Below are 26,629 nucleotides of genomic sequence, written 5' to 3' on the forward strand. Positions count from 1 at the left end.
ACGATTAAAATACAAGCTAGCACATAATCAAGCACTAGACAGGGCACAATCCTCATTAGCCACATAGCAGCCCGTGTGTTAAGCAGGCAAATAACAAAATTCCATGTTAACCAGGCAAATAACCCTCCTTAAAACCCTTCCCTGGTTCTGTCACAATCAGAGAAACGCCCAAGAATCTCCTGCATCTCTGCCCCTATCTGCCACCCGCCTCTGCCTGCATTTTTTCACTTTTCAAAAACCACCTCCTGGGAGTTGCTGGCCTCTTCTCCTTTAGTTGCCCCACGTCCACATTCCCAGTACCTCTAAAATTCTCACCCCACCTTGTTAGGCTGAATGTTACTCATTCTTCAAGACACTTCCAGAAATATTCCCTGGTACCTTCCTCCACCCTCCATGCCCTGCAGTCCCTCAAGACACCTGGGGTGTCCCCCCTCTGGGCTCTGCGGCTCACCACACTGCATGGCGAGTATCCTCGCTGTCCCTCTCTCCTGAAGTGGCTAACTTCTAGAGAGAAGAAAATGATTGCTTGTAAGGTCAATAAAAATTCAAATCCTTGAACACCTTAATCTTCCACCTAAGAACCAGTAACTCTTAAAATTAACATTATTTATCATTAAAGGGATTAAGTAAAATCAAATCTCCTTGCAACTCCAGCAAGCTTTCTTGGTACAACTATTTTAATTAGTAACCTTGATAGATTTGGGGGGGGTTGTTTTGCAGTTTTAGATTTACTGAGAAGACAGGTACAACTATTTTTTAAACTCAAACAAACAAAACTCTTCAGATCCCAAAAAAAAAAAAAAAAAAAAAAACTATTCCCCAGAGATGCTGTGAACTCATCCTGACAAATTTTCACATCTAATCTCTCTGCTAGGCGAGTCCCGGCGCCCAATGACACATTTCCCAACCACAGGGCTTGGTCAGCAGCGCTGAGACACCACCAGCAGGCTCTGACCTATTCTCTGAAGCGCCTGAGTCCTTCCACCCTGTCGACTAAACTTCCGTGATGGGCATCACCTCTGCTCTGCTCCGAGACGATTCGGAAGCAGGGACTTCTGCTCCTAACCCCAGGCCCACAACTTCGCCCTCAACCACGGGGCGAAAGTTAGGACCAGTCTTCCAGTCCCCGCGCTGCGAAAGAGAGCATCCTCCCACCTCCAGGACCTTTCCCTCCCCGAGACCGACGCGGGTCCCTGAGGTCCCGGCACCCCTGCCCAAGCCGGGCTGCGACAGGTCCCCGAGGGGCTCGAGGCACGACCTGCCCGGTCACCACTACAGGTGTCCCTCGGCACTCCGCCGACTGGACAGTGAGGAGGGAGCCGGCTGGAGCACAGCCATCCCGCGATGGGTGGACGGGTGGCAGGCGGCGGCCAGGAAACGATACGTGTCTGCCCGTCGGAACTGGGCCGGGCCTCGGAGAAGTTGGCGACGAGCGCCCGAAACGGGCAGGCCGAGCACGCAGAGGATGAGGGGGGCCGGCGACGGCCTGGGACCGGCCAGGGCCGCGCCGCCGGGCCCCGGGCTGAGCCGGAGGGCGGCAGGAGGCACCGGTGCGAGACGGCCCCAACCGGGTGTACAGCCCGGACCAATGACCCAGTAACCGTCACCGGTACGGCGCCGCCGCCCCACTGCCCCGACGCCGCCCTGGGCCCCCGTCCATCCGCCCCGTACCTCACCTGCTGCTCCACCGACGTCCAGACCGCCGCTCTCTCCGCGTCGCTGGAGTAGGTCCGGGTGCTAGTCACAACCCGCCCTCACGCCGGCCCTCCCTCTCGCAGCCCCGCCCCCGGCGCCGCGCGCGCACGCCACGCACGCACGGACGTCACTTCCTGGGCCTCTGCGCGCCGCCGGGAGGATGAGGGTGTCAGTCCGAGTCTGCCTTGGTGGAGAGGGGGTGCGAGGCTGGCGTGGATGACGGCACCGACAAAGCCGTAGGGCGAAGGGAAGGAGGCGGCTTCGACGCTGGCCCCGGGGCGCTGACCTGGAGCGTTCGGGAGCCAGCGGAGAAGCGGGTGTTTTCCTTGTCTTTTCCTCAACCCCTGCTACCGGGATCCCACTAGGAGTAGCCTGAGGGTGACACTGCCCATTCTTAGCTTGGAATGGGAGGCGGTGGCAAAGGCTGCGGCAGAGCGGTGTTTGGGCCAGTGGAGGTTCCATCCCGTAGGGAATGAGGCTGCCTGAGAAACTAATGAATCCCATCGCTTCACACGGATTTTAGGATTTTAAAAGTTCTTGAGTTACAGGACTTAAAGAGATTGGCTGATCTATTAGCCGGTTTTACAGCCGAGCATAACTGAGTTCCAGAAGTTAAATACGTTAGCCAGTGTCACACAGTATTAATGGTCGAGTTATAAATGGAATCCAGTTCTCCGTGATTCCCATCTCAGGAATGTTGGAGACAGCAGCTGCCTCTGTATTCTGGATGCCATCTATGGCACAAAGCGCAGCCACGACTGGAAAATAAATAAATAAGAGACAGAAAAGAAAATACTATAGTACAGTGTCTGGGAGGGAGCCCTGGGTTGGAATCCCAGGTTTGCTAAATGCTGCCTCTGTGATTTTGGACAGTTTGCCTAATATCTCAGTCTTTGCTCGTTATTTGCAAAATGGAGATTGATTTTTTCCTCAAATTATTCCTAAACGCTGGAAGGTAGCAGAATATGCCACCCCAAAATATGCCTCTTTGACATAGGGCTTATTCTGAGAAAGTAAACACAGAGAAGCCCTGAAAATAAACTAGAAGTTAACCTTTTGTAAGGGAAACGTACATTTAGGAAGGAAATCGCTATTTGTAAAAGTGTCTCCCCCTCTGTACCTGGAAGAAAAGGACAACTCTAATAAATCACTAGAGACTCATCAGTGGAGAAGACACTGACTTAAACCTGTATAACAAACTTCTTAGCTTGTTTAGTTTTCTTTCCCTGGTCACCTCCATAACTGGTCTCCACCCTCCCCCCACCCCACCCCCCCAACAGACACCTTTCCTTGTTTGTCTTCACCGGAAAATGGTATTTAAGTTGGCATTCTAAGCCTTTTCCCTGGGTATCTCCTATGTATATGTGAGGTATACATGTTAACAAATCTCTATTTGTTTTCCTCTTTGTTACTCTTTTATTATAAGGGTTTCAGCCAAGAACTCAGAAGAGCAGAGGGAAAATTATTTTCCCTCCCCTACAGTACCTAATGTATGCTAGGCTGAGGATACCAGACTATTAAAAAAAAAAAAAAAAAAAAAAGTACCTAAGCTGAGAAGCTTACATTCTAGGGAAGAGGTGGAGGAGCCACCAAACAATAAATTATTTACAAAAGTACATAGGATACTGACCATTGCTATGGAAAAGAATAATGCAAGGGAGAGGGATAGCCAGTGCAACCAAGAAGTTTGATGTTTTAGGGTGGACAGGAAAGCCCTGGCTGAGAAGATGACCAGAGCAAAGGGTTAGGGAGCTAGCTATACTACAATACTATGCAAGTATTTGGGCAAGAGTGTTCTAGGCACAGGGAACAGCAAGTGCAAAGGCCCTCCTGATGCCAACTTGTGTAGCTGTAGCAGTGAACTGAGGAGAGAAAGGAGAAGAGATCAAAAGGTAAGGGGCAAACTCCAAAGTCAAAGTGGGAGGGGACTAGCAAAAGTGAGGACAAAGTCTGACTCATTGGGGCCATTAATGCAACAAACTACCACACTTCCCTCTGGGAGAAGGGGTGGCAGTAAAGGCTATTGGAAAGGGGCACCAAAGGTACAGTCAACTGAACAGGCAATGTTTTAGTTCTTGAGCTGGGTGATAGGTATATGGCTACTCACTGTATTATTCTTTATTTCAATTTATGTGTTGTTTTGCATATTAACTTATAAAAATCAGTCCCATTGGAAAAAGTGAAGATAAAAGAGGGCTAAGAGTAAATCCTGGAGTGTGTCAAAAGAAAAAGAGCCATCAAAGAGAAAAAAAAAAAGAGGAAAACTATAAAAGAGGAGTAATGTGGAGGCTAAAGAGAGAGAGAAAGCCAAGGGATTGATCAGATGAGTCAAATTCTGCAGAAAAGTTAGGTAAGATGAATCTACCAGAGAGAAATGAAAACATACTAATAGAAGTGCTTAAACTACACATCCTTGTCTTGTTCCCAATCTTAGCGAAAAAAACTTTCAGTCTTTCACCATGATATGATGTTACCAGTGGGTTTTTCATACATGGTCTTTATCATGTTGAGGAAGTTCCCTGCTATTCCTGGTTTACTGGGTGTTTTTCTAATCAAAGGGTATTAATTTTTTAACTTTATTTTTAATTGTAAAATATACATAATATAAAATTTACATGCAAAGGAGTGAAGTTGGACCCTTACCCAACACCATGTAAAAAAATTAACTCAAAATGGATGAAAGACCTAAATGTAAAAGATAAAATTTAGAGGGAAGCACGGGGGAGAAAAGCTTCAAAACATTGGATTTGGCAATAATTTCTTAGATATGACACCAAAGGCACAGGTAATAAAAGAAAAAAATAGACATATTGGACTTACCAAAATTAAAAACTTTCGTGCATCCAAGGCAACAATCAACAGAGTATAAAGGCAACTCACAGAATAGGAAAAAAATATTTGCAGATCACCTATCTGTGATAAGGGACTGTTATCCAGAATATATAGAGAACTCCTAAAATTCAACAACAAACCAATTTACATGAGATGTCTTTCCATTTATTTACATCGTCTTTCATTTCTTTCAGCAATGGTTTTGCTGTTTTCAGTGTACAAGTCTTTCACCTCCTTAATTAATTCCTAAGTATTTTATTCTTTTTGATGATATTGTAGGTGGAACTCTTTTCCTAATTTCCTCTTTGGATTGTTCATTATTAGAAATGCAACTGATTTCTGTGTTGATTCCGTACTACTACATTGCTCAATTCATCTATTGCTTCTAACAGGTTGTGTGTGTGTGTGTGGTGGGGGGAATCCTTAGGGTTTTCTACATATAAGATCATATCAGCTTCAAACAGATAATTTTACTCCTTCCTTTTCAGTTTGGATGGCTTTTCCTTTTCTCGCCTAGTTGCTCTAACTAGAACTTCCAACTGCTACATTGAATAGAATTGGCAAAAACAGTCATCCTTGTCTTCTTTCTTATTTTAGCAGATAAGCTTTTAATCTTTCACTGCTGAGTACAATGTTAGCTATGGGTTTTTTATATGTAGCTTTCTTATATCTATATTCCTAGTTTTTTGTAGTGTTTTTATCATGAAAGGGTATTAAATTGTGTCACAAGCTTTTTCTGTATCAATTGAGAAGATTGGGTAGTTTTTTCAATATAGTGAATAACATTTGATCAATTTTCATATGTTGAACCATCATTGTATATTCCGGGAATATATCCCACTTGGTCACAGCATGTAACCTTTTTAATATGCTGCTGGATTCTTCGTTAGTATTTTGTTGAGGAATTTTTTTTTTTGGTGGTTCTGTAACTTTATTGAACAAGCACAGTTAGTTCTCATCCACATTAACTGTCTGTAGATTTTTGAAAGTGGTGACAGATACATAGGTAACAAACGTATAGAGCTTGTTTGGTGAATCTTCATCTTCATTACGTTTTCTAGACAACCGCACACGGATATGGTATAGGACATTCCTTATTCCTTTGGCCCAGACAGCTTTGTTGATCCTGGTGTCAATGCATACATATGGAGTTCCCATCTTCTTCATGGCAGACTTCCGGATTTCTTTGAGTGCCTGAGGGGCACGCTTCTTGAAACCCACTCCATGGATGCGCTTGTGAATGTTGTTGGTGTATTCTCTGGTCACCACCTTGTTGACGGCGGACCGGCCCTTCTTCTTCTCACCGCCCTTCTTTGCCGGAGCCATCCTGCCCGTCCCGGGTTGGAAAGGGAGGATTTTTATATTAATGTTCTTAAGGAGTATTGGTCTGTAGTTTCCTTGTAGTGTCTTTATCTGGCTCAGTATTAGGGCAATGCTGGCCTCGCTGAATAAGTTAGAAAGCATTCTCTCCACTTTCAATTTCTTTCTGAAGAATTTGAGAAGGATTGATATTAGTTGTTTAAGCATTTGGTAGAATTCACCAGCAAAGCCATAAAGTCCAGGGCTTTTACTTGTTGGGAAACTTCTGACTACTGATTCAGTCTCCTTACTAGTTATAAGTACATTCAGATTTTCTATTTCTTTGTGATTCAGACTTGGTAGGATTTATGTGTCTAGGAATTAGTTCATTACATTTAGTTACTCAATTTGTTGGTGCACATATTTTCATAGAATTCTCATAATCCTTTTCACTTATGTAAAGTCAGTAGTAATGTCCCCTCTTTTATTTCTGATTTTAGCAATTTGTTTTCTCTTTTTCTTAGTCAATCTAGCTAAAGACTTGTCAATTTTGATGATCTTTAAAAAAAAACAAGTTTTGGTTTTATTGATTTTCTATATTCTCTTGTTTTCCTATTCTCTATTCCATTTATCTCTACTCTAATCTTTACTTTCCGCCTTCTGCTAGCTTTGGTTCAATTTGCTCTTCATTTTTCTAGTTACTTTAAGGTGTACAGTTACGTTATTGATTTGAGATCCTTCTTTTTTAATGTAGATGTTTATGGCTACAAATTTCCTAATGAGCACTGCTTTCACGTCGTTCCAAAGGTTTTGTACGTTGTGTTTTCATTTTCATTTGTCTCAAAGTATTTTTTAATTTCCCTTGTGATTTCTTCTTTGTTGGTTAAAAGCATGTTTTTTAATTTCTACATTTTTGTGAGTTTCCCTCTGTTACTGATTCTAGTTTCATTCCATTGTGATTAGAAAAGATACTTTGTATGATTTCAACCTTTCAAAATTTACTAAGGCTTTTCTTTGTGGCCCAACATATGTTCTATTCTGGACAATGTTCTGTGTGTATCCACTATTGTTGGGTGAAGTATTCTATATATGTCTGTTAGGTCTCATTGGATTATAGTGTCATTCAAGTACTCTCTTTCCTTACTGATCTCGTCTCTGGTTGTTCTATCCGTTATTGAAAGCGGGATAGTGAAGTCTCCAACTCTGATTGTAAAACTGTTGATGTCTCCTTTAAATCTGCCTTTTTTTTGTGTTTCATATATATTTGGTGCTTGGTTATTAGGTGTATATATGCATATAATTGTTACATCATCTTGTTGGATTAAATCTTTTTCAGTCTATAATGTCTTTCTTGTCTCTTATAACCTTTTTTTAAAAAATTATTTACTTATTAATTTTTAAATTTTTGGCTGCACTGGGTCTTCATTGCTGCTCATGGGCTTTCTCTACTTGCGGTGAGCGGGGGCTACTCTTCGTTGCGGTGTGCAGGCTTCTCACTGCGGTGGCTTCTCTTGTTGCGGAGCACGGGCTGTAGGCGCGCGGGCTTAGTTGCTCCGTGGCATGGGGGGATCTTCCCGGACCAGGGCTCGAACCCATGTCCCCTGCATTGGCAGGCGGATTCTTAACCACTAAGCCACCTGGGAAGTCCAACTTTTTTTTTACATTCCCCAACTCTCCTTTGGTTACTGTTTTCATGGAATATATTTTTCCATCCTTTTACTTCCAGCCTCTTTGTGTTTTTGTATCTAAGGTGAATTTCTTATAGAGAGCAGATAGATGGAACTTTTTGGGAAATACGTTCTGCCAATCTTTGACTTTAAATTGGAGAGTGTAATCTATTTACATTTAAAGTAATTGCTACGATTGACTATATTAAAAAGCAAACAAACGAACCAAATAAAGTAATTGCTGCTAAATAATGACTTACTTCTGCCATTTTGCTTCTTGTTTTCTATATAGCTTATATTTTTTTCTCAATTCTTCCATTACCTCATATTTTGGTATTTAATTGTTTTTCTGTAGCCTACCATTTTCATTTTCTGTACATTTTTTTCGTTATTTTCTTAGTGGTTACCTTTGGGATTACAATTGACATTTTGAACTCATAACAACTTAGTTTGAATAATACCAACTTATTTAAAATAGTATATACTCTGCTTCCAATACAACTATGTCCCTCTCATTTTATCCTGTTATTGTCACAGATTTCATCTCTATAAATTGTGTGCCTATCAGCACAGGTTTATAATTAATGTTTTATGCATATATGTCTTTTAAATCACATAGGGGAAAAGAGAGGAGTTATAAACCTTTAGTACAATAATGCTTTTACGTTTACCTAGGTATTTATCTTTACTGGTGTTCTTATTTCTCCATGTGGCTTCTTCTGGTGTCCTTTTTTCTTCAGCCCAAAGAAGTCCTTTTAGCATTTCTCACAGAGCAGGTCTACTAGTAACGATGTCTTAATTTCTCCTTCATTCTTGAATAGTTTTGCCAGATACGGAATTCTTGGTTGACAGGTTTTTATTTCAACACTTTAAATATGACATCTGACTCCCTTCTGGCTTCCATAGTATTTTCCTTTGGCTTTCTACAGTTTGATTACAATGTGTTTTGCTGTGGGTCTCTATGACTTTTTTTTTTTTTTTTTCGGTACACGGGCCTCTCACTGTTGTGGGCTCTCCCGTTGCGGAGCACAGACGCGCAGGCTCAGCGGCCACGGCTCACGGGCCCAGCCGCTCTGCGGCATGTGGGATCTTCCCAGACCGGGGCACGAACCCGTGTCCCCTGCATCGGCAGGCGGACTCTCAACCACTGCGCCACCAGGGAAGCCCTATGACTTTATCTTACGTGGAGTTTTTTGAGCTTCTTGAACTTGTAGATTTGTCCCATTTTCTTTATCATTTGCACCCTCTCTATCTCACTTTCTTCCTAAAGAATTTAACTTGCAAATATCATGGTTCTTGATGCTGACATATTTCAGTGTGTATTTCCTAAGAATAAAGATATTCTCTGAGAAAAACCAAAGCAAAATTATCAAAATCAGGAAAATTAACATTGATAAAATTCCATTATTTAATCTACAGCCTTTATTCAATTCTCAATTGTCCCCAAAATGCCCCTTATAGCTATTGTTTTTCCTGATCCCAAATCTAACCCAAGATCACTTAATTGCCATGTCTCTTTAGCCTTCTTTAATCTGGAATAGTTCTTCCATTTCAATTTGTCTTTCATAATCTTGACATTTTTGTAAAGTATAAGATGGTCATTCTAAAAGATGTTCTTCACTTTGGGTTTCTCCGACTTTTTCTCATGATTAGATTCAGGTTATTCATTTTTTGGCAGAAAAATCACTGGCATAATGTTGTATTCTCCTCAAGGCATTGATAGGTGATGTGCATGATGTCTGTTTGTCCCATTTTGGCTAACAACTTTGGTTAATGATTAAGGTGGAGTCTTTCAGGTGTCTCCACTGTGAAGTTACTATTTTTACCTTTATAATTAATTAGTAATTTATAGGAAAATACTTTGATGATTAATGATGATTCAGTTATAATTACGATGGTTGCTAAATGGAGGTTTTCTAACCCCATCATTCTTTCTCTATATTTATTAGCTGACATTTTACTCTAAGAACTTTCCTTTCTACCTCTTTTATGTAATTATTTATTCATTTGTGTCAACATGAACTCATGGATTCTTATTTATTCAATGGGTTATAACCCATTGCTATAATTATTTATTTTCATGTTCAAATTGTCCTATCATTTCAAATTTTAATAATGTGTGACTAAGACAGGAATTTTGACTTTATATAACATTGAGCCATTATTTCTTGCAGCAATTATATAGTTCCCTGTGCTATACAGTAGGACTGTTTATCCATTCTAAATATTTGCATCTACAAACCCCAAATTCTCAGTCCTTCCCTTCCCTTTCCCTCCCCCTGCCCCTTGGCAACCACAAGTCTGATCTTTATGTCTGTGACTCTGTTTCTGTTTTGTAGGTAAGTTCATTTGTACCATATTTTAGATTCCACATATAAGTGATATCATATAGTATTTGTCTTTCTCTATCTTACTTACTTCACTTAGTATGATACTCTCTAGTTGCATCCATATTGCTGTAAATGGCATTTTTTGTTCTTTTTTATGGCTGAGTAGTATTCCATTGTATATATGTACCACATCTTCTTTATCCATTCATCTGTCAATGGACATTTAGGTTGTTTCCATGTTTTGCCTATTGTGAATAGTGCTGCTTGAACATAGGGGTGCATGTTTCTTTCTGAATTATAGTTTTGTCCAGGTATATGCCCAAGACTGGAACTGCTGGAACATATGGTAATTCTATTTTTAGTTTTGGGAGGAACCTACATACTATTCTCCATAGTGGCCACACCAAGTTACATTCCCACCAACAGTGTAGGAGAGTTCCCTTTTCTTCACACCCTCTCCAGCATTTGTTATTTGTAGACTTTTTAATGATGGCCACTCTGACCGGTGTGAGGTGGTATCTCATTGTAGTTTTGATTTGCATTTCTCTAATAATTAGTGATGTTGAGCATCTTTTCATGTACCTACTGGCCACCTGTATGTCTTCTTTGGAGAAATGTCTATTAAAGTCTTCTGCCCATTTTTGATTGGGTTGTTTGATTTTTTGTTGTTGAGTTGTATGAGCTGTTTGTATATTTTGGAGATAAGCCCTTGTCAGTTGCAACATTTTCTTGCAGCAGTTATATAAAAGAAACAAATCTTTCTTAATGAGACTTTCCTGGTTTGTAATAGTAAAATCACATCACTATCATAGAGAAGGAGAATTAAATTTTCTACTTGCTATATGATAGGACACATATCAGTTCATCAAAAACTAATATCAAACCATTTAATATATACATTAAAGAGAAAAGGAGTTAAAACTTGACCCTCTCCCCCTTTTCTCCTACTTCACCCCACAGAGGAAATTATTTTTTTGTTGGTTTTGGCAGAATGCAAGACTTTAAGAAACCATTAACAGCTAGAGATCTGTGCTAAACTCATAGACGTGGCTATGACTAATGTCTGCCAGTGAAAACAGAGGTCCCTATCAGAAGAGAGAAAGAGTATACACTTTTGTAGAACTAGTAGAGGATGTGTGGTTTTTGTCTACCTAGCTTCTTTTGGGGGAACCGCACCTCCCTACATTATTAGCCCACAGAGTTCAGCCATTGATGACCCTATCCCTTGGCTCCAAGAATAGGCATGTGAGCTCTGCCATTCCCCTGGCCTCAACAAATGCGTGAGGATTGCCCATAATTCCTTTCTAGGACTTCTCTAGCTTTCAGGAAAGTGACGCTCTCTCTTCTCTGGTTTTCTGGCAAAGGCGATCTCTGCAGTAGTAGATAAAGGCTGCCTAAGAATGAAGCAACCCAGGGGAAAGCCGCAGGGATAGACTCTGGGAGAAAATCAGATTAGTGACAGCAGAAGGGCTCATCAAATTGCCAAGTTCCCAAGTGAGAAGCAATCCAGGAACCACGTAACTTAAGCCATTTTCCATAGGACCCAAAATCAAGGAAAACAGATCATTCACATAAGCAAAGGAGTACATTCTCTCTTGCTGAACCATATTGTGGTCAACCATGACTCAAATCTATAAGCATTATAGAATCAATCAGCTAAAAAACCCAAGACCTCCATCTTACTTTTCCTTTTTTTTTTTTTAACGTTTCTAAGTAGTCTTTATCATATCAAGAACAAGAGAGCTGAGGGCTGTATTTGCTTAAATGTAAGAAAGGCTTATTAATCTGTTGATAAATAGTTAGAGGCATGTGTATCTCAAAAGGCAGCAGAAACTATTTTTAAATAGTTTTGTGGAACATATTTTTAATGGAATACTATCAAATTTTTAAAGGGGGGGAGGGGCAGCTCTACATGAACTGAAAGGAACAGATCTCCAAAAGATAACGTTAAATGAAAATAGTAAGGTGGCAAAACATGTGGTATGCTACCTTTGCATTTCATTATATATATTCTCCTAGGATGTATCTAAATCTCTTTCTAGAATAACGATATATATAGAGAGATAACATATCCTGGGATAGATAGACAGATAGATAGATACAGTATATATAGGAAGATAATTATTTTAAGGGATTGGGCCATGTGACTGTGGAGGCTTGGTGGGTCCAAAATCTGATGGGAGAGGCTGGCAGGCTGGAGGCTCAGGAAAGAATTACAGTTCAAGTTCAAAGGCAGTCTGCTGATGAACCAGGAAGAGCTGGTGTTTCAGTGAAGTCTGAAGACAGACGGCTGTCAGAATTCCCTCTGCCTGAGGGAGCCTTTTGTTCTATTCAAGCCTTCAACTGATTGGATGAGGTCCACCCACATTATGGAGGGTAATCTGCTTTACTCCAAGTCCACTGATTTGAATGTAAATCTCATCCAAAAACACCCTTACAGAAACATCCAGAATAATGTTTGACCAAATATTTGGGCACTGTGGCCCAATCAAGATGACACATACAATTAGCTCTCATAACTCCACCCCGTCAACGTGGCACCCATATGCATCTCCTTATATCAAACTTAATCTCCATACTCAATCTCTTTACCTGGTGGGGTGACCCAAACTTTCACTCACGAAAGGTCTGGCCCATTAGTAATCCTGCCTGGATTGGCCTTTTGCAGTTTCCCACTGACTTTAATCACAGGCCATGGTAATACTAAGATGCTCCAAGTGGTCTCCTGTCCATATACTGGACAGATTGTTTAACAGATCTTGACTATGAGCACCTCTTTTCCAGGCACTGACTGTTCCAAGCATTGGGATATAGGTGTGAACAACAGAGGCAAAATCTATGCCCTCGAGGGGCTTATTTGAAAGAAAATAGAGACATAACAAACAACTACTATTGGTAATAAAGGCTATAAAGAAATAGGGTGACGTGATAGATGGTAATGGGAGGGAGTATGCTTGAGATGGCATGGTCAGAGAAGGTCTCACTGAGTATGTAACATTTGAGCTGGAACATAAAATATGAAAAGGAGCCAGCCATAAATGAGAAGGGTGGGGGGAAGGGCATCCCAGGCAGAGGAAATGTCAATCACAAAAAGCTGAGGCAGGAACTGAAAGAAGGCCAGGGTGGAGGATGGGAAACAAGGAGCAGGGTGGTGTGTTGGGGTTGGAAGGGTTGGCAGGAACCAGATCAAACATGGTTAGCCTTTCCAATTTCATTTTAAAAGCCAAGGGTTTGAACTTATTTACAAAACAGAAACAGAGTCACAGATGTAGAAAACAAACTTATGGTTACCATGGGGGAAGGGATAAATTGGGAGATTGGGACTGACATATACACACTACTATATATAAAATAGATAATAAGGACCTAATGTATAGCACAGGGAACTCTACTCAATACTCTGTAATGGCCTATATGGGAGAAGAATTTTTAAAAGAGTGGATATATGTATATGTATGACTGATTCACTTTGCTGTACACCCGAAACTAACACAACATTGTCAATCAACTCTACTCCAATAAAAATTAATTAAAAAAAGAAAAAAGCAAAGGGTTTTAAGTCAGCATAGTGCAGGATCTAATCAACTGTTTCAAAAGACTATTCTGGAGAATAGGTTAGTCGGGGTAATTGAGAGCCAAATTAAGCCAGGAGGCCTTTGTAGTAACTCAGGATGAAAGCTGATGGTGAGTCAAACAAGCGAATCTGTGAAAACTCAATACAGCTTGAAGATGTATTCAAGTACTTGGTGATGGATCGCAAGGAGAAGGGGAAGGTGAAGGAGGGGAGTGAAAGGTGATGCAGGTTTTTGTTGACTGGGTGCACGGTGGTGCCGCTTCCTGAGAGGGAGGAGGTGGAATGAGGATGTTTGGGGTGGGAGGGGAGATCAGGAATTCCATCTGGATGTATTAAGTTTGAGATGGCTAACAGATATTGAAGTGGCAATATTTGGCAGGTTATTGGGTGTATAATTCGAGGCTGAGGCAGGAAGCCTGGACAGGAGTATACATCTGCGGAGTCATCAGCACATGTAGATGATGTGCCAGGTACTGACTGCCTTTTAGTCCCATATTCATACTTCGTTGCCTCCGCAAAAATTGGGTTGGGACTTAGGAGTAGTTTTTGCCTTTGCCGACTAACATGATATGATTCTTTGTTAGTAGAGGGCATTGGTGAGACACTGCAAGGAGGGAGATGTTTCCTTTCTGGCTCAGGTGTGCTTGCTCACAGCTCACACAGCTTCTCCAGCACCCAGCTCCTGCCATGCAGGGTAGTCAGCAGCACAAAGAGGCCCACAGCTTTCCCCGGCACTCCCCTGGGGTGGTTTTGCCATGGAGGGCCTCTGGCAAGACACCTCCCAAGGAACGGATTTTTCCGGCATCCCAGAGGGTGGGTTTCCAGCAAGTTCCCCCAAGTAGGCTTCCCTCTACTGTTCGGTGAGCCATGGTCACGCCTTCTCCAAAAAAGGTCTGGGTATCAGCTCTGGGGGGACGGGGTACTCGTCCTTGGACGCTCTCTCTCTGCCCTAGTGGCTGCTTCTTACATCTGCTATTCCTATATTCTTTATAGTTATCTCTACTCTTTATTAGCCAATCCCTCATTACTCCAATCTTCCTATAATTAATAGCTATTTATATTAAATAGCTATTTATATTAAAGATATATATTATTCAAATTACCGTGTGGTTTTTTCCCTCCTGACTAATACAAATGACTCCAAGTGCAAGTCAGGCACGGAGACAGACGTAAGGTCCCAAGGAGTCTCTGTGTTACTTTCCACTTTGAACGGGTGGGATGTAAAGGCACATGGTTGGCAAAAGGGTGCGCGGGAGCTCAGTTTCCTCTTCTGGCACGCCAGTCAGCCGCTGTAAGAGAAGACTGTCCCTTTCTGTGTCTGCTCTGGGAAGCTCTGGGTTTTGGCTGGCCTCTGCTGCACATGGGCACCTACCTGCAGCTTGAAGCGGCTTCTCTGTCCACTACGACCAGAGCTGCCGTTCCTCTGCTGGCCTCTTGGGATCTTGCACATGTAATGCAGCATCTTCTGAAGCCAAAGTGTTTGAAAAACCTGCCCTGCCCTCATTGTGTGGACCAAGTTGCCAGTTTCACCTTGACCGCTCCAGGCGGCTGCACGGACAGATACTCACATGGTGCCTCTGGACCTTGAATCTGCTTATTACTGGGTTGGCCAAAAAGCTCGTTCAGGTTTGTGTATCATCTTATGGAAAATCCCGAACGAATTTTTAGGCCAACCCAATGTATTCCAACTCTCATACCTATAAGGATTGCTGGGCTCAGCCAATCCCAGCATCATGGAGATGTTGGAACACAGAACAGAGGCTGCCCATGCTGGTGCCTCCCTGGGACCCCTACTGAGGTACTGGAGTGTGCCTTGGATGTATAGGGCCAGGAGAGGAGAAAAGATGTACAGGGCTTTCAGCTACTGGAACACTGGGTCTTCAGTAAGGGATCAGGTGAACCCACTTCCTAAAAGACAGAATGGTCAAGTGAGGAAGCTGAGGGTCATGAACGAATGGCCAGCACTGCCTATAAACCCCAGAAATCTGGGGGCACGGGTGAGTACACCTGCCGGGACGGAGAGCAGGTGAGGAACCTCCTCTGCAGGAGGTTCCCTGCAGAGGAACCTCCAGGGGCCCGTCTCCCTTTAACTTCAGGTCAGGGCGGAAGCTCAGCCGCATGTCCCAGGGAAGAGCCTGTTTGATTTAGTATGGCATCCCAAAACATACCACGTTTTAAGCAGAAATCAACACATATTTGCTGGCAGCGTGGAAGGCGGAGGAGGGAGGAGAGTAAGTCTCTAAACAAGAAAGGCACGGCACCCAGGTTCTAATTCTTGACTTTAATGCCAGGTGAGGGTACTGAGGCTCCATGCACCAAAGCGCTCACAGACAGGAAATGAACAAACACAGGCAGCGTTATCTTGTGAACACAAAGCCCACACTGTACAGAAGGAAGACGACCGACCACCCCGCGACCTCCCACTCCCAGAGGCAACTGCCTATTCCTCCTCCCCGTCTCTGTTCCCACCTCCTCTGACCCTCTGCCAGCCCGCCCTTCCTCCAATTAACATATGTATACATGTATGTTTCTTCCAGAATTCCAAAAAGTGCCTCTCCCACCCCAGTTCCCAACACTCTGGCTTCTGATGAATAAAGCCTCCCTCTTTTAAGGATCACGAGGCAGGCGCACCACCTTCATGAAACAGCCCCAGCAAAATGGTACCCGAGAAAGCTTACTCACTTGTAGCACAATCAAATACAGACAGAAGGTATGCAGAAGGATGATATCTGAAATTCTAACTGGGATCAAAATGATTAGTGTGAGTGGTTTTTGTTTTGTTGTTGTTATATGTCTTAACCATTTCAGGATCCAACTTAGACCAAGAGCACACAGTGAGGCTCACCCCACTCCGTGGCTTGCAGATGTCAATTTCCTAGTCCTCCAAGGAGCAACCCAGAACAGGAAGATTACATCACCTGAGCAGCCTGAGGCACAAGGCTCAGACAGCTCCCAGAACATCCCAAGCCCCAGAGAGAAAGAACAGAAATTTTCAGAGCACAGTCAACTGCTTTCCACGTGATAAGCGCTGGACAGCCTGCTGAATTCACTAGAGGTAGAATAAGGATGGTGACGATTCCTCTATGTCTTCTATTTAGAGCGTTACCCAAAGAATTCCCCCACCTGGGATGGTGTGCTGGGTTTCACTGTGGTTTTGTTTCAATCTTTTCAAACTTAGCTGCAGTTAAGTTTTTCATTCTTACTAAATTGCAGCTAGCATTGCACCATGCGGTCCTATTTCCTATAACTATCACCTTCCCAACCAGTGAATGGAGCACCTGGGAGAAAAGGTACCCGAAGTCAAACATAAGGGAAGCTCCAAAGGCAGGCCCCTTGGTTTGACCCAAGGACGTTACACACAAGAATTCCATGAAGACAGACTTCCTTTCAATCTGGGAGAAGCAGCCGTCCTTTGGAGCCCTCCTTCCTTACCCAACGCTTCTTATGTTCTGGGCTTGGCCGCTGACAGCTGAAAAGGGACCCAACTAGGAGAAGTCACTTCCTCAGAGATGACCTTTATTTGGAGGCGATCACCACAAACCCTCCACATCCAAGAGCGCTTCGCAGCCTGGCCTTGGCTTCTCAACAGACCATGGCCAAACAGGGCCACCGAATTCTTTTACTCCATGTAGAAGGAGCTCTAAGCTGGCCGCCAGTGTCCCTGCTCTGCCTGGGCTACTGGCCACAGCCCTGTCCCCCCACGACGGCACAGAGCACCTCTGCGAGGACAACACGGGGGCAGAGGAATGGAGGGGCTCCAGCAAGAGGCGCAGGGACAGCGTTCCTATCCAGCGTCCCTGAAGCCCCAAGCAGGTCTTCAGGGCCTGATTCTGAGCTGACTTGAGCTTACGTGAACCAGTCCCTCCCTGTCTTATGTGTATGGACTCTCAATAACCGAGTGCTGCGATGCTCTGGGCCAGGGAAGGCAAGAGAAGGGGCCGAGGTCAGATCACTGCAGGCACTGGGCTTACCTATCTGCTCTCTCCTCACACTGGCTCCCTCCTGAAGAGCCTGCCTCAGTGTCTGTCAAAAAACGAACCTGTATTAGCGTTCAATCTATTTGCCGATCTGGGCAACTTAAATGAAAGACCCTTCTCTGAGGACAAGGCAAGAGCTGTGCTGTCGGGGTAAGATCCAAGCAGGGACATCAGCTCCGGAAAAGCGACAAGCCGTTTGCGGATGAGAACAAGGAGAGAACATGTTATCTCAGAACCTGAACCACTGACTGGACCGTCCCCTTAGATGTCAGCCTGGACACCTGCTCCACGCACATAAGAATACAGTGTAAGAGCGGGGGACCATGCACTGGAATCCTCCCATACAGGGGCCAAGGGGTCCCTGCCCCGTGAAGGAGCTCAGCCAAGGCCCCAGGGCTTGGCCTTCTCTTCCTCAGCTCCCCCACTACCCTCCTCGCCAATCTGGTCTTGTAAGACTGAGACCGATGAGGCTGACAGAAAAAAAATCTCCCTACAACAACACCCAGGAGCAGTCAAGTTCAATCACGATTACAGGGAGAAGCCCTGCACGCAGCAAGGGAATGTCCCCGTTCCAGTGACTGGTGCTGCAGAGCATTTCCTCTAGGGGGCGCAGGCCCACACCCCGACTGGCTGCCCCAGGCTGCAGACAGCGCGAGAAGGAAACGCAGTGGAACAGAAGCTGGTGGATCTTTTTCTCTCTGAATTGTGCAGAGGCAAACATAACGGAGGTCTGCTGCTCTCTTCCCACAGCTCCTGGGATAGCTGCGCCTCTCCTCCGGCCCTCTCTTTCCTTCCCCAAGATAGACAATCTCCGAGAAGGAGAACGTTGGCAGGAAAAAGCAACAGGGGTTCCCATCCAAGGAGGTTCACCACAAATTGGATCCTAACATGGAATAGCAGTCAAGGATGTATTCTGAGCCTCTAGAAAGGATGTTACATCTCAAAGATAACACAACAACTAGGCATCTTGCCTGCTTGACTTAGGGATCTTCAAAAGGAGTCCCTGAAATGTGCATTCCAGCCCCATGAGAAGATAACCCTTCAAGCAAGGAAGGTTAGTGGAAGGTAGGAGAAGCCAAGGCCCTGAGGCAGGGCTGTAAACATTGTGCTTTTCTAAGGCCAACCTGGTGCATGGCTTTGGCAACTATGGTTACATCTCCAAAAGGTGGTGAAGAATATGTTTTGGGAGGAAAAGAGTCCACATCCTAAAACAAAGCGTGGGGCTACTGTTGAGGGAAGAGGGAGAGAAACTGTTCCTTCTTCAGCCAGGGGCTCTAGGTGGCTCCTTGGGTAAATCCCCCATCATGTTCCACATTCATACTGATACGCTCAGCACAGGAAGGGACTCCTGAACAGGATGGAGGAGTGGTTATGCCTACGTGAGTTTGGTAACGTGGCTCTAAAAAGGGCAGAAACTCTCTTGCAAGATCAAGAAAGTGACAAAACCTCTCTGGACTTCCTGGTCAAGCCCTCGCTAGCCGGACCCCATAAGCCTCAGGCAGAGACTGCCGTGCCTCGAGGAAAGGCCAGGTGAGCGCAGGCACCAAGTCCTCGTGGGCCACCAGCCCTGAACCTGGCCCCAAGGTACAGCCAAGGAGACTGGGGCTGCACCTCCGTCCGCCTGGAGTTGTGCCTCAGGACCCGTCCTCACCTCAGCAGGTTCTGGGCAGCCAGCAGCCCTTCCAGGGACCTTGCTCCCAGAGCTGCCAAGGGGAACGGACACCCTCCCTGACAGGACTCTGCTCCCTGCCAGGGCTACTCACCACCATGTGATCTTGAACTCATAGATGGGGCGCTTGCAGTAGTAGTGGTTGATGAGGTGCTTGTCACACACCCCGATGCACTGGTGGTCCACGGTGAGGCCCTGGGCCGAGAGGTCCGTGACCAGGCAGTGCAACAGGTCATAAACGTCAGCCACGGCCTCCCAGGGCCCGAAAGACACATCCACTTCGCAGTGGTGCTCAAAGAGCTGTCCGTCACTCTCGCTCCGTTCGAAGCGCAGGGAGCTGAGAAGCGGACACTCGTAGGGGGTGATGGGCATCTCCTCCTTGAAGACACAGACCTTGAGCTTGGCAAAGCGGGCCTTCCGCTGGACGGCGCGCAGCCGGGCAATCTCCACAATCCGCTCCAAATGGTCTGTGGGGGTGAACACGTCACCCATCAGTGGGACGGGGGTGGGGAGGGGGGTGGGGCATAGAGTGAGCCCCAGTGACAGTGGACCCAAGAGGGAAGAGACAGATCCCTGGGGAAGGGACTCTGGGCCCATGAAGGGCACAAACTTAAACAGGAATCGTGGTTCTGCAGGGCAAAAGGAAACAAAGGGGATGGGATGAGTACCACCCTTCTGAAATGCGATTTGATGACGTTGCAGGCAAGGTGGTCCCTATTTCATCTGAATCTTCCTGCGGGACTGGGAGGGCGGCAGGAAGGGAAGCAGGATCCTCTCCCATCTTGAGTAGGACAGGTGTCTTGGCGAGCCATGACCCACTTGTTCTGGTGGAGACCTCAGCACTGACAGATGCCTCGCTACCCTCCCTCCTCACACCCCGACTGCCCCGCACAGTGAGCCCCTCACCTTTGTAATAGGGCATGAGTCCCAGAAACGCTTGGCGCACTTTCTCCCCCTTCAGTGGCTGCATGTTCTCCAGCTGCTCCAGGAGAGGCCCGATGGCATAGTACTGGGCCTCTTTGTACACGGCCCGCACGCGCTCCCGGGGCGGCAGGTCCCCCGAGCGCAGGAAATTCAGCACATCTCTGAGCAGGAAGGAAAGAGGGTTGGTGAGAAGGAGTTAATGGATCCGGACAGTGCCACCCAGTGGTTAGAGCACAGGATCTGGACCCAGATGGCCAGCTGTGTAACCTTGGGTAAGTGAACTTAACCTCTCTGTGCCCTTTCTCCTCTGTAAAATGGGGGAAAATAAGAAAACTACCCCATAATGTTATGAGGGGATTAAACAAGTTAATACATAAAAAGTGCTTAGAAAATACCTGGCACAGAGCAAGCCCTCACTAAGTGTTAGTAGTTGTTATTGTATCATTATTATTATAATTGTTAAGTATATCCAGGAAAAATGGGAAGATATGATATCTAGCCCCTTAATTATATTTTGAATTGAGGTACAGATAATAGCCAATAAAGGTACACATCTTAATTGTACAGGCCAATTACTTTTTCACGTATGAATATACCCACACAACCACCACATACATCAAGATATAGAACATGTCCACCTAATTAAAGTTTCCCTGTGCCTCTTCCCAGCCAATCACTACAGAGACAACCACTCTAACTTCTAATTCTATCAACAAAGATTAGTTTTGCCTCTTCTTGAAATGCATGTAAGTGGAATCACACAGTATGTTCTCTTTTGTGCCTGGCTTCTTCCCCTCAACCTAGTGTCTTTGAGATTGATTCCCTACGTCATCATGTGTAGCAGAAGTTTCCTTCCTTTTATCGCTAAGTAGCATACCGTTGTATGGATACACTATAAACTTTTACCCATTCTCCCGTTGATGGACATTTGAATTGTTTCCAGTTGGGGTCTCATAAGAGTAAAGCTGTGATAAACATTCCCTGTAAACTTCTTGTGGACTCAGGCACCGGTTCCTCTTGGGTAAACATCAGAAGGAGAACTGTTCGGTCATAAGTGCCTGTTTGACAAAGTGGTTGTAGCATTTTATTCCCACCAGCCACGTGGAAGAGTTCTGCACTCCCCACAGATCCTTGCCATCAGTATCATTCTGTAGCTATACGGAGAAGAGGAATGCCTAACCCTGACACCTGAATAAACTGGCTTCAGGAGTGAACAAAAAATCACATACTGCACCTTCTTAAAATAACAATTCAGTTCTTTTAATTCTCTCTTCAGATTCTTTAGGGCTGAAAGTAATCAGACCCATCACTGGTAGGTGTGGGAAGGGCTTTTCTGTGAGGATATATCAGTAAACCCCAAGACCAAGCTGTTACCTCAGTAGCGAGTCTATGACCATGAAGCAACACCAGCCAACACTCACCAAGTACTAATCTGTGTCAGTCACTATTCAGGAGTTATCCCATTTAATCCTTCCAACGACATGGGGTAAGTGCTTTCTTACGTCCGTTTTATAAATGAGGAAAAAGTGGGGCTCAGAGAGCTTAAGGAACACCTTGCTAAAGGAGCCACAGCTAGCCAGATGCAGACACGGGTGACCCCAAATCCACACCCACAGTGGTCCAGACTCCAGTCCAAGCCGCTGTGCACTGATCACAACGGGAAAGTGCCCCAGGTGGAGGCCCAGGCAGCCTCCATGGTGGCTGCTGGGGCTACGTGAGCTCACCCGCAGAGAAATGCCCTAAATCCCTATTTTATTTTATCTGAATCTTTCAACAGCTCCACAGGCTGCTGATGAATCTTAGGCCACTGGAGTCCAGTAGCCTGAGGATAAACACCACAATATCCTGCTTGCTGCCATGCCCTTGCCTGGCCCTGCCACTCTCCAGCTGTGGCCACCTGGGTATGGGCGCATCAGCCTAGGGCCAAACCGGGTTCCCCTTCCCCGTCACTCCTTTGAAAATCAGTCCTCTAGGATCGTAAGCAAATCTTGGTGAGTCCTGAAAAACATAACCGCGGGCAAGGCCCAGTGAAGAGTGCTGTGGGAGCTGCCAGCCGGGCCGAGCACTTTCCTCTCCCAAACAGCCTGCAAACAAAAATCTTTTTATAGCTCTGCAGAGCGATGTGACACTTTGTTTTCTCAGCACTGGAGGCAGCTGACCGCCCAATGGGGAAACCCAGATGCTTCAGAGCAAATTATTTGACGAGGCTCCTTTCTGAGGGTGAAAATGACCCTTCTCCCAGCGTGGGCAATCCTACTTGGAGGCCGGCACAGAGACGTAGTGGTTGGAGGGTCTCCTTTTGTTCAAGGTCAAAGACCATGTTAGTTCTCCAGTCATCTCCAAAGTTAGACGGATGGGGCAAAGAGTTTCAGCCACATACTCTGAAAGGACCTGGCCAGGGGTCACACCAAGCCTCTTTATTTAATCCACATGACAGGCCTGTAAGGCAGCTATAATTACTTCTCATTTCACAAACAAGGAAACCAAAACATAAAGTCTTTAAATTGTTTATCTGTAAGGTTGTCAGAAGTCCTCTCTTGGGAAGGGCTATCTTTTTTTGAGATTGTGTTGTTACATGTTTTACTGTTAAAATGACAGTAACAATTTAAAGTGGGGTTTTTTTGTGTGTGTTTTTGCTGTTGTTGTTTCGTTTTTGGGGGGTTTTTTTTTTTTGGCTGCACGGTGCGGTACGCAGGATCTTAGTTCCCCCACCAGGAATTGAACCTGTGCCCTCTGCAGTGGAAGCATGGAGTGTTAACCACTGAACCGCCAGGGAAGTCCCTGAAGGTGTTTTTTTTTTAAAGACTTGGCAAAATTACAGGATGGCAACCCTATGTTGGCCCTTCCCTCACCTTTTTTTGTCCTATTTATTTGTTTCAAACTATTGAAAGAAGTTTGGGAACCACTGCCACGCCCCATGTTTCTCCCTAACAGCGATGCCGAGCCCCAGAATCTGGATCTGAGGGTCTTCTCCCAGAAGCTGTGTTGGAACTCCCCTGCCTCTCGGTGCGGTCACACCTATTCCACAGGGATGACAACTTCCCAGTCTTAATTTGCATAGCAGAGAATCAGTTTCATCACATCCAGCCAATGTGTGTCACCTGGGATTTCTCCGGCTGTCCTTGCCTCCTCTGGGAAAGAAACTAAGAATTCTGATGCAATGCAATATGCACATTTATTAAATTCCACCAGCAGGTTATCTCCTCTTCTAGGTGTTATGGAAGACATCAAAGTCCCATGCCCAAGCCCGGGCTGCTCACTTGCTAGGACCCTGCAGTTGATGGCAGAGGGAGGAACGTACCCGAAGTGCGCACCGTCCCGATCAATGAAGTAGCGGCCCTCGGCATCCGTGGGGATGTAGTGCCGCCCGCTGAACATGGCCGCCAGCATGGTGTCCTCGTAGCGCCGCAAGGTGGACAGGCGTGTGGTGAAGTGAGCCCCTCCGATGTTAAGGGGGACAACCTCAGGGAACTGGGGAGGAATCACCGGCACTTTTAGTCCCACGGTGGGGAGGCAAGCCGGGGCTGCCCCGTCTGCCGCCTTCCTGGGTCTGATGAGCGCCACCCGAGGCCCAAACCCAGGCATCTTTCTGACCGCTTCTCTCCCCTCCCTTTCCGTGCATTCATCAATTACCAAGTCCTCCCCATCCTCCCACAGCTCTTAAATCAGGTCTCTGCACCGCAGTCCTACAATCTCTGCTCTAGAGTTCAAAGCCTTTACTGTCCTCCTTCCACTTCCTGAACTCCCCACCTTTGTGCCCTTGCTCATGCTGTCTTCTCCGTCCCCAGAGCTCCTGCCACCCTCCCTCTGTCCATCCAGCAAATGCAATGGCCCCATCTGGCAGTGTGCACTGTTCACTGCACAGGGGCACCTGCGTGAGCGGGGTCTGCCAGCCCAGCTGTACACCCTTTTGCTAATTCACACCAAGGCACCATATCGGTTAGCAGCATCCACTCACTCTGAGAGCTTCTATTCAAGGTCCCCTACTCCGTGAGCATTTCTGCTCTGTTGTCCTTTGCCTGCCCAAGACAGGGTTCACTGAACACTCCCGCCATTGTGCCTTCACTGTAGCCCACGTTCTCCTGTATAACAGAGCTCTGCACAACGGGAGCTTTGTGCTATCGGTCGTTATTATTGCCCAAGTTTCGCGAGGGCAGGAACAGCATCTTGTTCACCTATCCTGAGGCCACCCAGAGCAGGGCCCACAGATGTTTGTTGAATAATGCCAAGCATCCACTCCTCATCCTCTGTACCTCTCCACTTCTCTCCTTAATCTGTGCAGGGAGATTAGTGCCCAGTCCAGCTACGGTTCTGGAGGCAAGGGCAGGGAATGATGGTACCTACATTTGCCCTGAGAAGCTCTAGGGTCTCCCTAAAATGCTCAGGACCTTTACTTATTTTTTTAAATCTCTTTCACTGTTTGTGGTTTTGAAAGAAATGAGGCCAGTTCTCCCTAATTTTCCCACAAACCTCCTCCAGATTCACTAAAATTTTATCCCAGTGCATACTTTTCAATATTACGACATCTCTCTGGCTCTGTGAAAGTCTACGTGTATTTATCTAGACAGTCCTTTTTCCCAACTTTCAAATCCTTTGTGAAATAAAGTAGGATACAAATACGTTACATCAAAGTTGCCCAGTGTCTTGTGCAGTGCCTGGCTCATAGTAAAGCCCCAGATATGCACTGAATGAATGGATGAATGAAACGGACGGGCACTTACAGTTCTGTGAATGTAGGTACTGTTACTCTTCTGCACCCAGAGGACAGGAAACGCCTTCTGCTTATTCTATAGCTAGCTCCTCTAAAACTATTTTATGTGCATACCAAGGACCCCAATATTATTTGGAGATAATAATACTTCACATTACTCACATGGAGCCATGTAATTTGTGAAAGAGCTGGCACTGGAGTGCTGGCCTATGGTCTCCGGGTCCTGTGCTTTTTTCCTCAAGCCACACCGTCTCACCAGTGACAGTGCACAAAAAACGGCACCCTGGGTCTCCCACGGTTCCCTTCTTTTTTTTTTTTTCCAATTACAAAGAGTCCTTCTGGAGATTTGCCCATTTTCACAACTGCCCCACGATGTCTAGAGTACTGGTTCGTAACCAAAGAGGACACTACAGTTCCCAGAGAGCCTCACCCAGCCCCATCGTGCCCCTCTGGGTCTCAGTCTCTTCACCTAGGACTCCACAGGTCATGTCTGCCACTACCTTAGCCCCTACCTCCTAGCCTCTGTCTTCACTGCCCAGCAGAGCCCACCTTCCCTCCTTTCCCTTCTCTTGAGGGTCATTTCAGGTGTTCGTGTGATAGTGTCACATGCGTTAAGTAAGACCAGTGGAGGCCACTGTGCATCACAGCACAGCAGCTAGGAGGGAAAGCCATGGAGGTGTCAGGTGAGTGAGGCCACATCTATTAACTGGCCTGCTTCTTATCTGCACACAGCCCGTAACCCCACTCTCTGGGCAGCTGGAGACTGGGTTTGGGCAACCACTGAGGCCTCCTCTTGGATTCTCTAGGAGACACTATCATCTCTTGGGGCTCCAAGGGCCCCTTCCCACGGCCTACCCTCCCTCCTCCAGTAGGTAAGGTGGGACATAGGGATGGGAGTACCAACCCTGCTGGCAGTGAATCCTGGAAGGAGGGGGATGGGAGGGCCAGGTGCCGCCTGGGGCAGGGAAGACACACCTGGTGCATTTCGGGGGTGGGGTGGGGTCGGGTGGTGGGTGGGAGCGGGGTGGGCAGGGGAGCACGGCTCCTCTGGCGCCGCCCTCGGCCCGACCCCCACCCCGCCTCAGCGCGGTAGCGCTGCTCACATCCCAAGGTCAGCTCTGCCTGGCACCGGCTCCTCCCCCCGCGCCCCTTCCCGCACCCCCGCACGCCCTCGGTCCAGGTACCTCCTGCGGCAGGAGAGGCAGTGCGTGCCCCGCCTGCGTGGCTGTCGGGGTGGCCGGCTCCAGAAAGTCGTCTTCGGCGTCGGAGCTGGACATGGCACCGTCCGGGCGACGGCTGTCTGGCTCCCGCCCCGTGACTACCACCATCCCTCTGGCTCTGGGCAGTGGGCGCGGCTTCAGGCGGGCGGGAGGGCGGCGGCCCGGGTACTAGCACCCAGCAGCGCCTGGCATGACGCGGCGCGGCCGACGGGCGGGGCCGGTGGGGCGGAGAGCGCAGCGCGCGCGGGCCAGAGGGCCGTCGCTCCCTCAGCGCCGACGGGCTCGCCGACCACCCTGACGACCGCAGGGCGACCGGCCTGACCCGGTCGCCTCCCGTTATTGGCCGAACCCCTGCTGGCTTCCTCCCCTGATTGGCAGGAAGCTCGCCCAATCGCAGAGCAGGCAGCGCTTTCAGCCAGCGTCTAAGTGGCCACCGGGAGCCGGACCGGCTGGCCTGCCCTGCTCTGATTGGCCCTCTGGCCAGCAGGCGCGCCCTCTCCAGCCAGCTAACACTGGCTCGGCGCGCTGGGTGCGCGCGAGGCCCCCACCTCTAAGCCAGGCCTTCTTAGAGGCTTGGGGAGTGGCTCCCGCGTCCGGGTCCACACATAGAAACCTGGGACGAGGGAGGGCTAGTGACTTAATCGTTCGTACGTTTCCAGGGCAACGGGTCCTGTGCATCCCTGGGCGTCGAAGGCCAGGGAAATCTGGGAGGACCAGGTCACCTCAATGGA

At 46.6% G+C, this 26,629-nt stretch overlaps 1 protein-coding gene and 1 pseudogene across 8 annotated transcripts in view; both read right to left on the reverse strand.

The window, feature by feature from the left end:
* Positions 1–26,230, reverse strand: part of RABGEF1 (RAB guanine nucleotide exchange factor 1) — an 88,006-nt gene extending 61,776 nt beyond the window's left edge. The window contains exons 1-4 of one of the 8 annotated variants that reach the window (XM_027126221.1): positions 25,863–26,220; positions 23,269–23,438; positions 19,950–20,128; positions 19,138–19,510 (exon numbers count right to left, since the gene is read on the reverse strand). In XM_027126221.1, coding sequence (XP_026982022.1) covers positions 19,138–19,510; positions 19,950–20,128; positions 23,269–23,438; positions 25,863–26,006 — 866 coding nt within the window. In that variant the 5' untranslated portion in view covers positions 26,007–26,220. Of the gene's footprint in view, positions 1–1,671; positions 1,777–19,137; positions 19,511–19,949; positions 20,129–23,268; positions 23,439–25,862 lie in introns of those variants that run through there. The other 7 variants (XM_027126222.1, XM_027126223.1, XM_027126226.1 and 4 more) reach the window with 7 other exon arrangements.
* Positions 5,452–7,246, reverse strand: LOC113630615 (60S ribosomal protein L31 pseudogene; annotated as a pseudogene).
* Positions 26,231–26,629: the final 399 nt, after the last annotated feature.

The sequence above is a fragment of the Aethalodelphis obliquidens genome, unplaced genomic scaffold (genome assembly GCF_003676395.1).
Source record: "Aethalodelphis obliquidens isolate GAN/ISIS:26980383/991018 unplaced genomic scaffold, ASM367639v1 scaffold30, whole genome shotgun sequence".
Taxonomy (NCBI): Eukaryota; Metazoa; Chordata; class Mammalia; order Artiodactyla; family Delphinidae; genus Aethalodelphis; species Aethalodelphis obliquidens.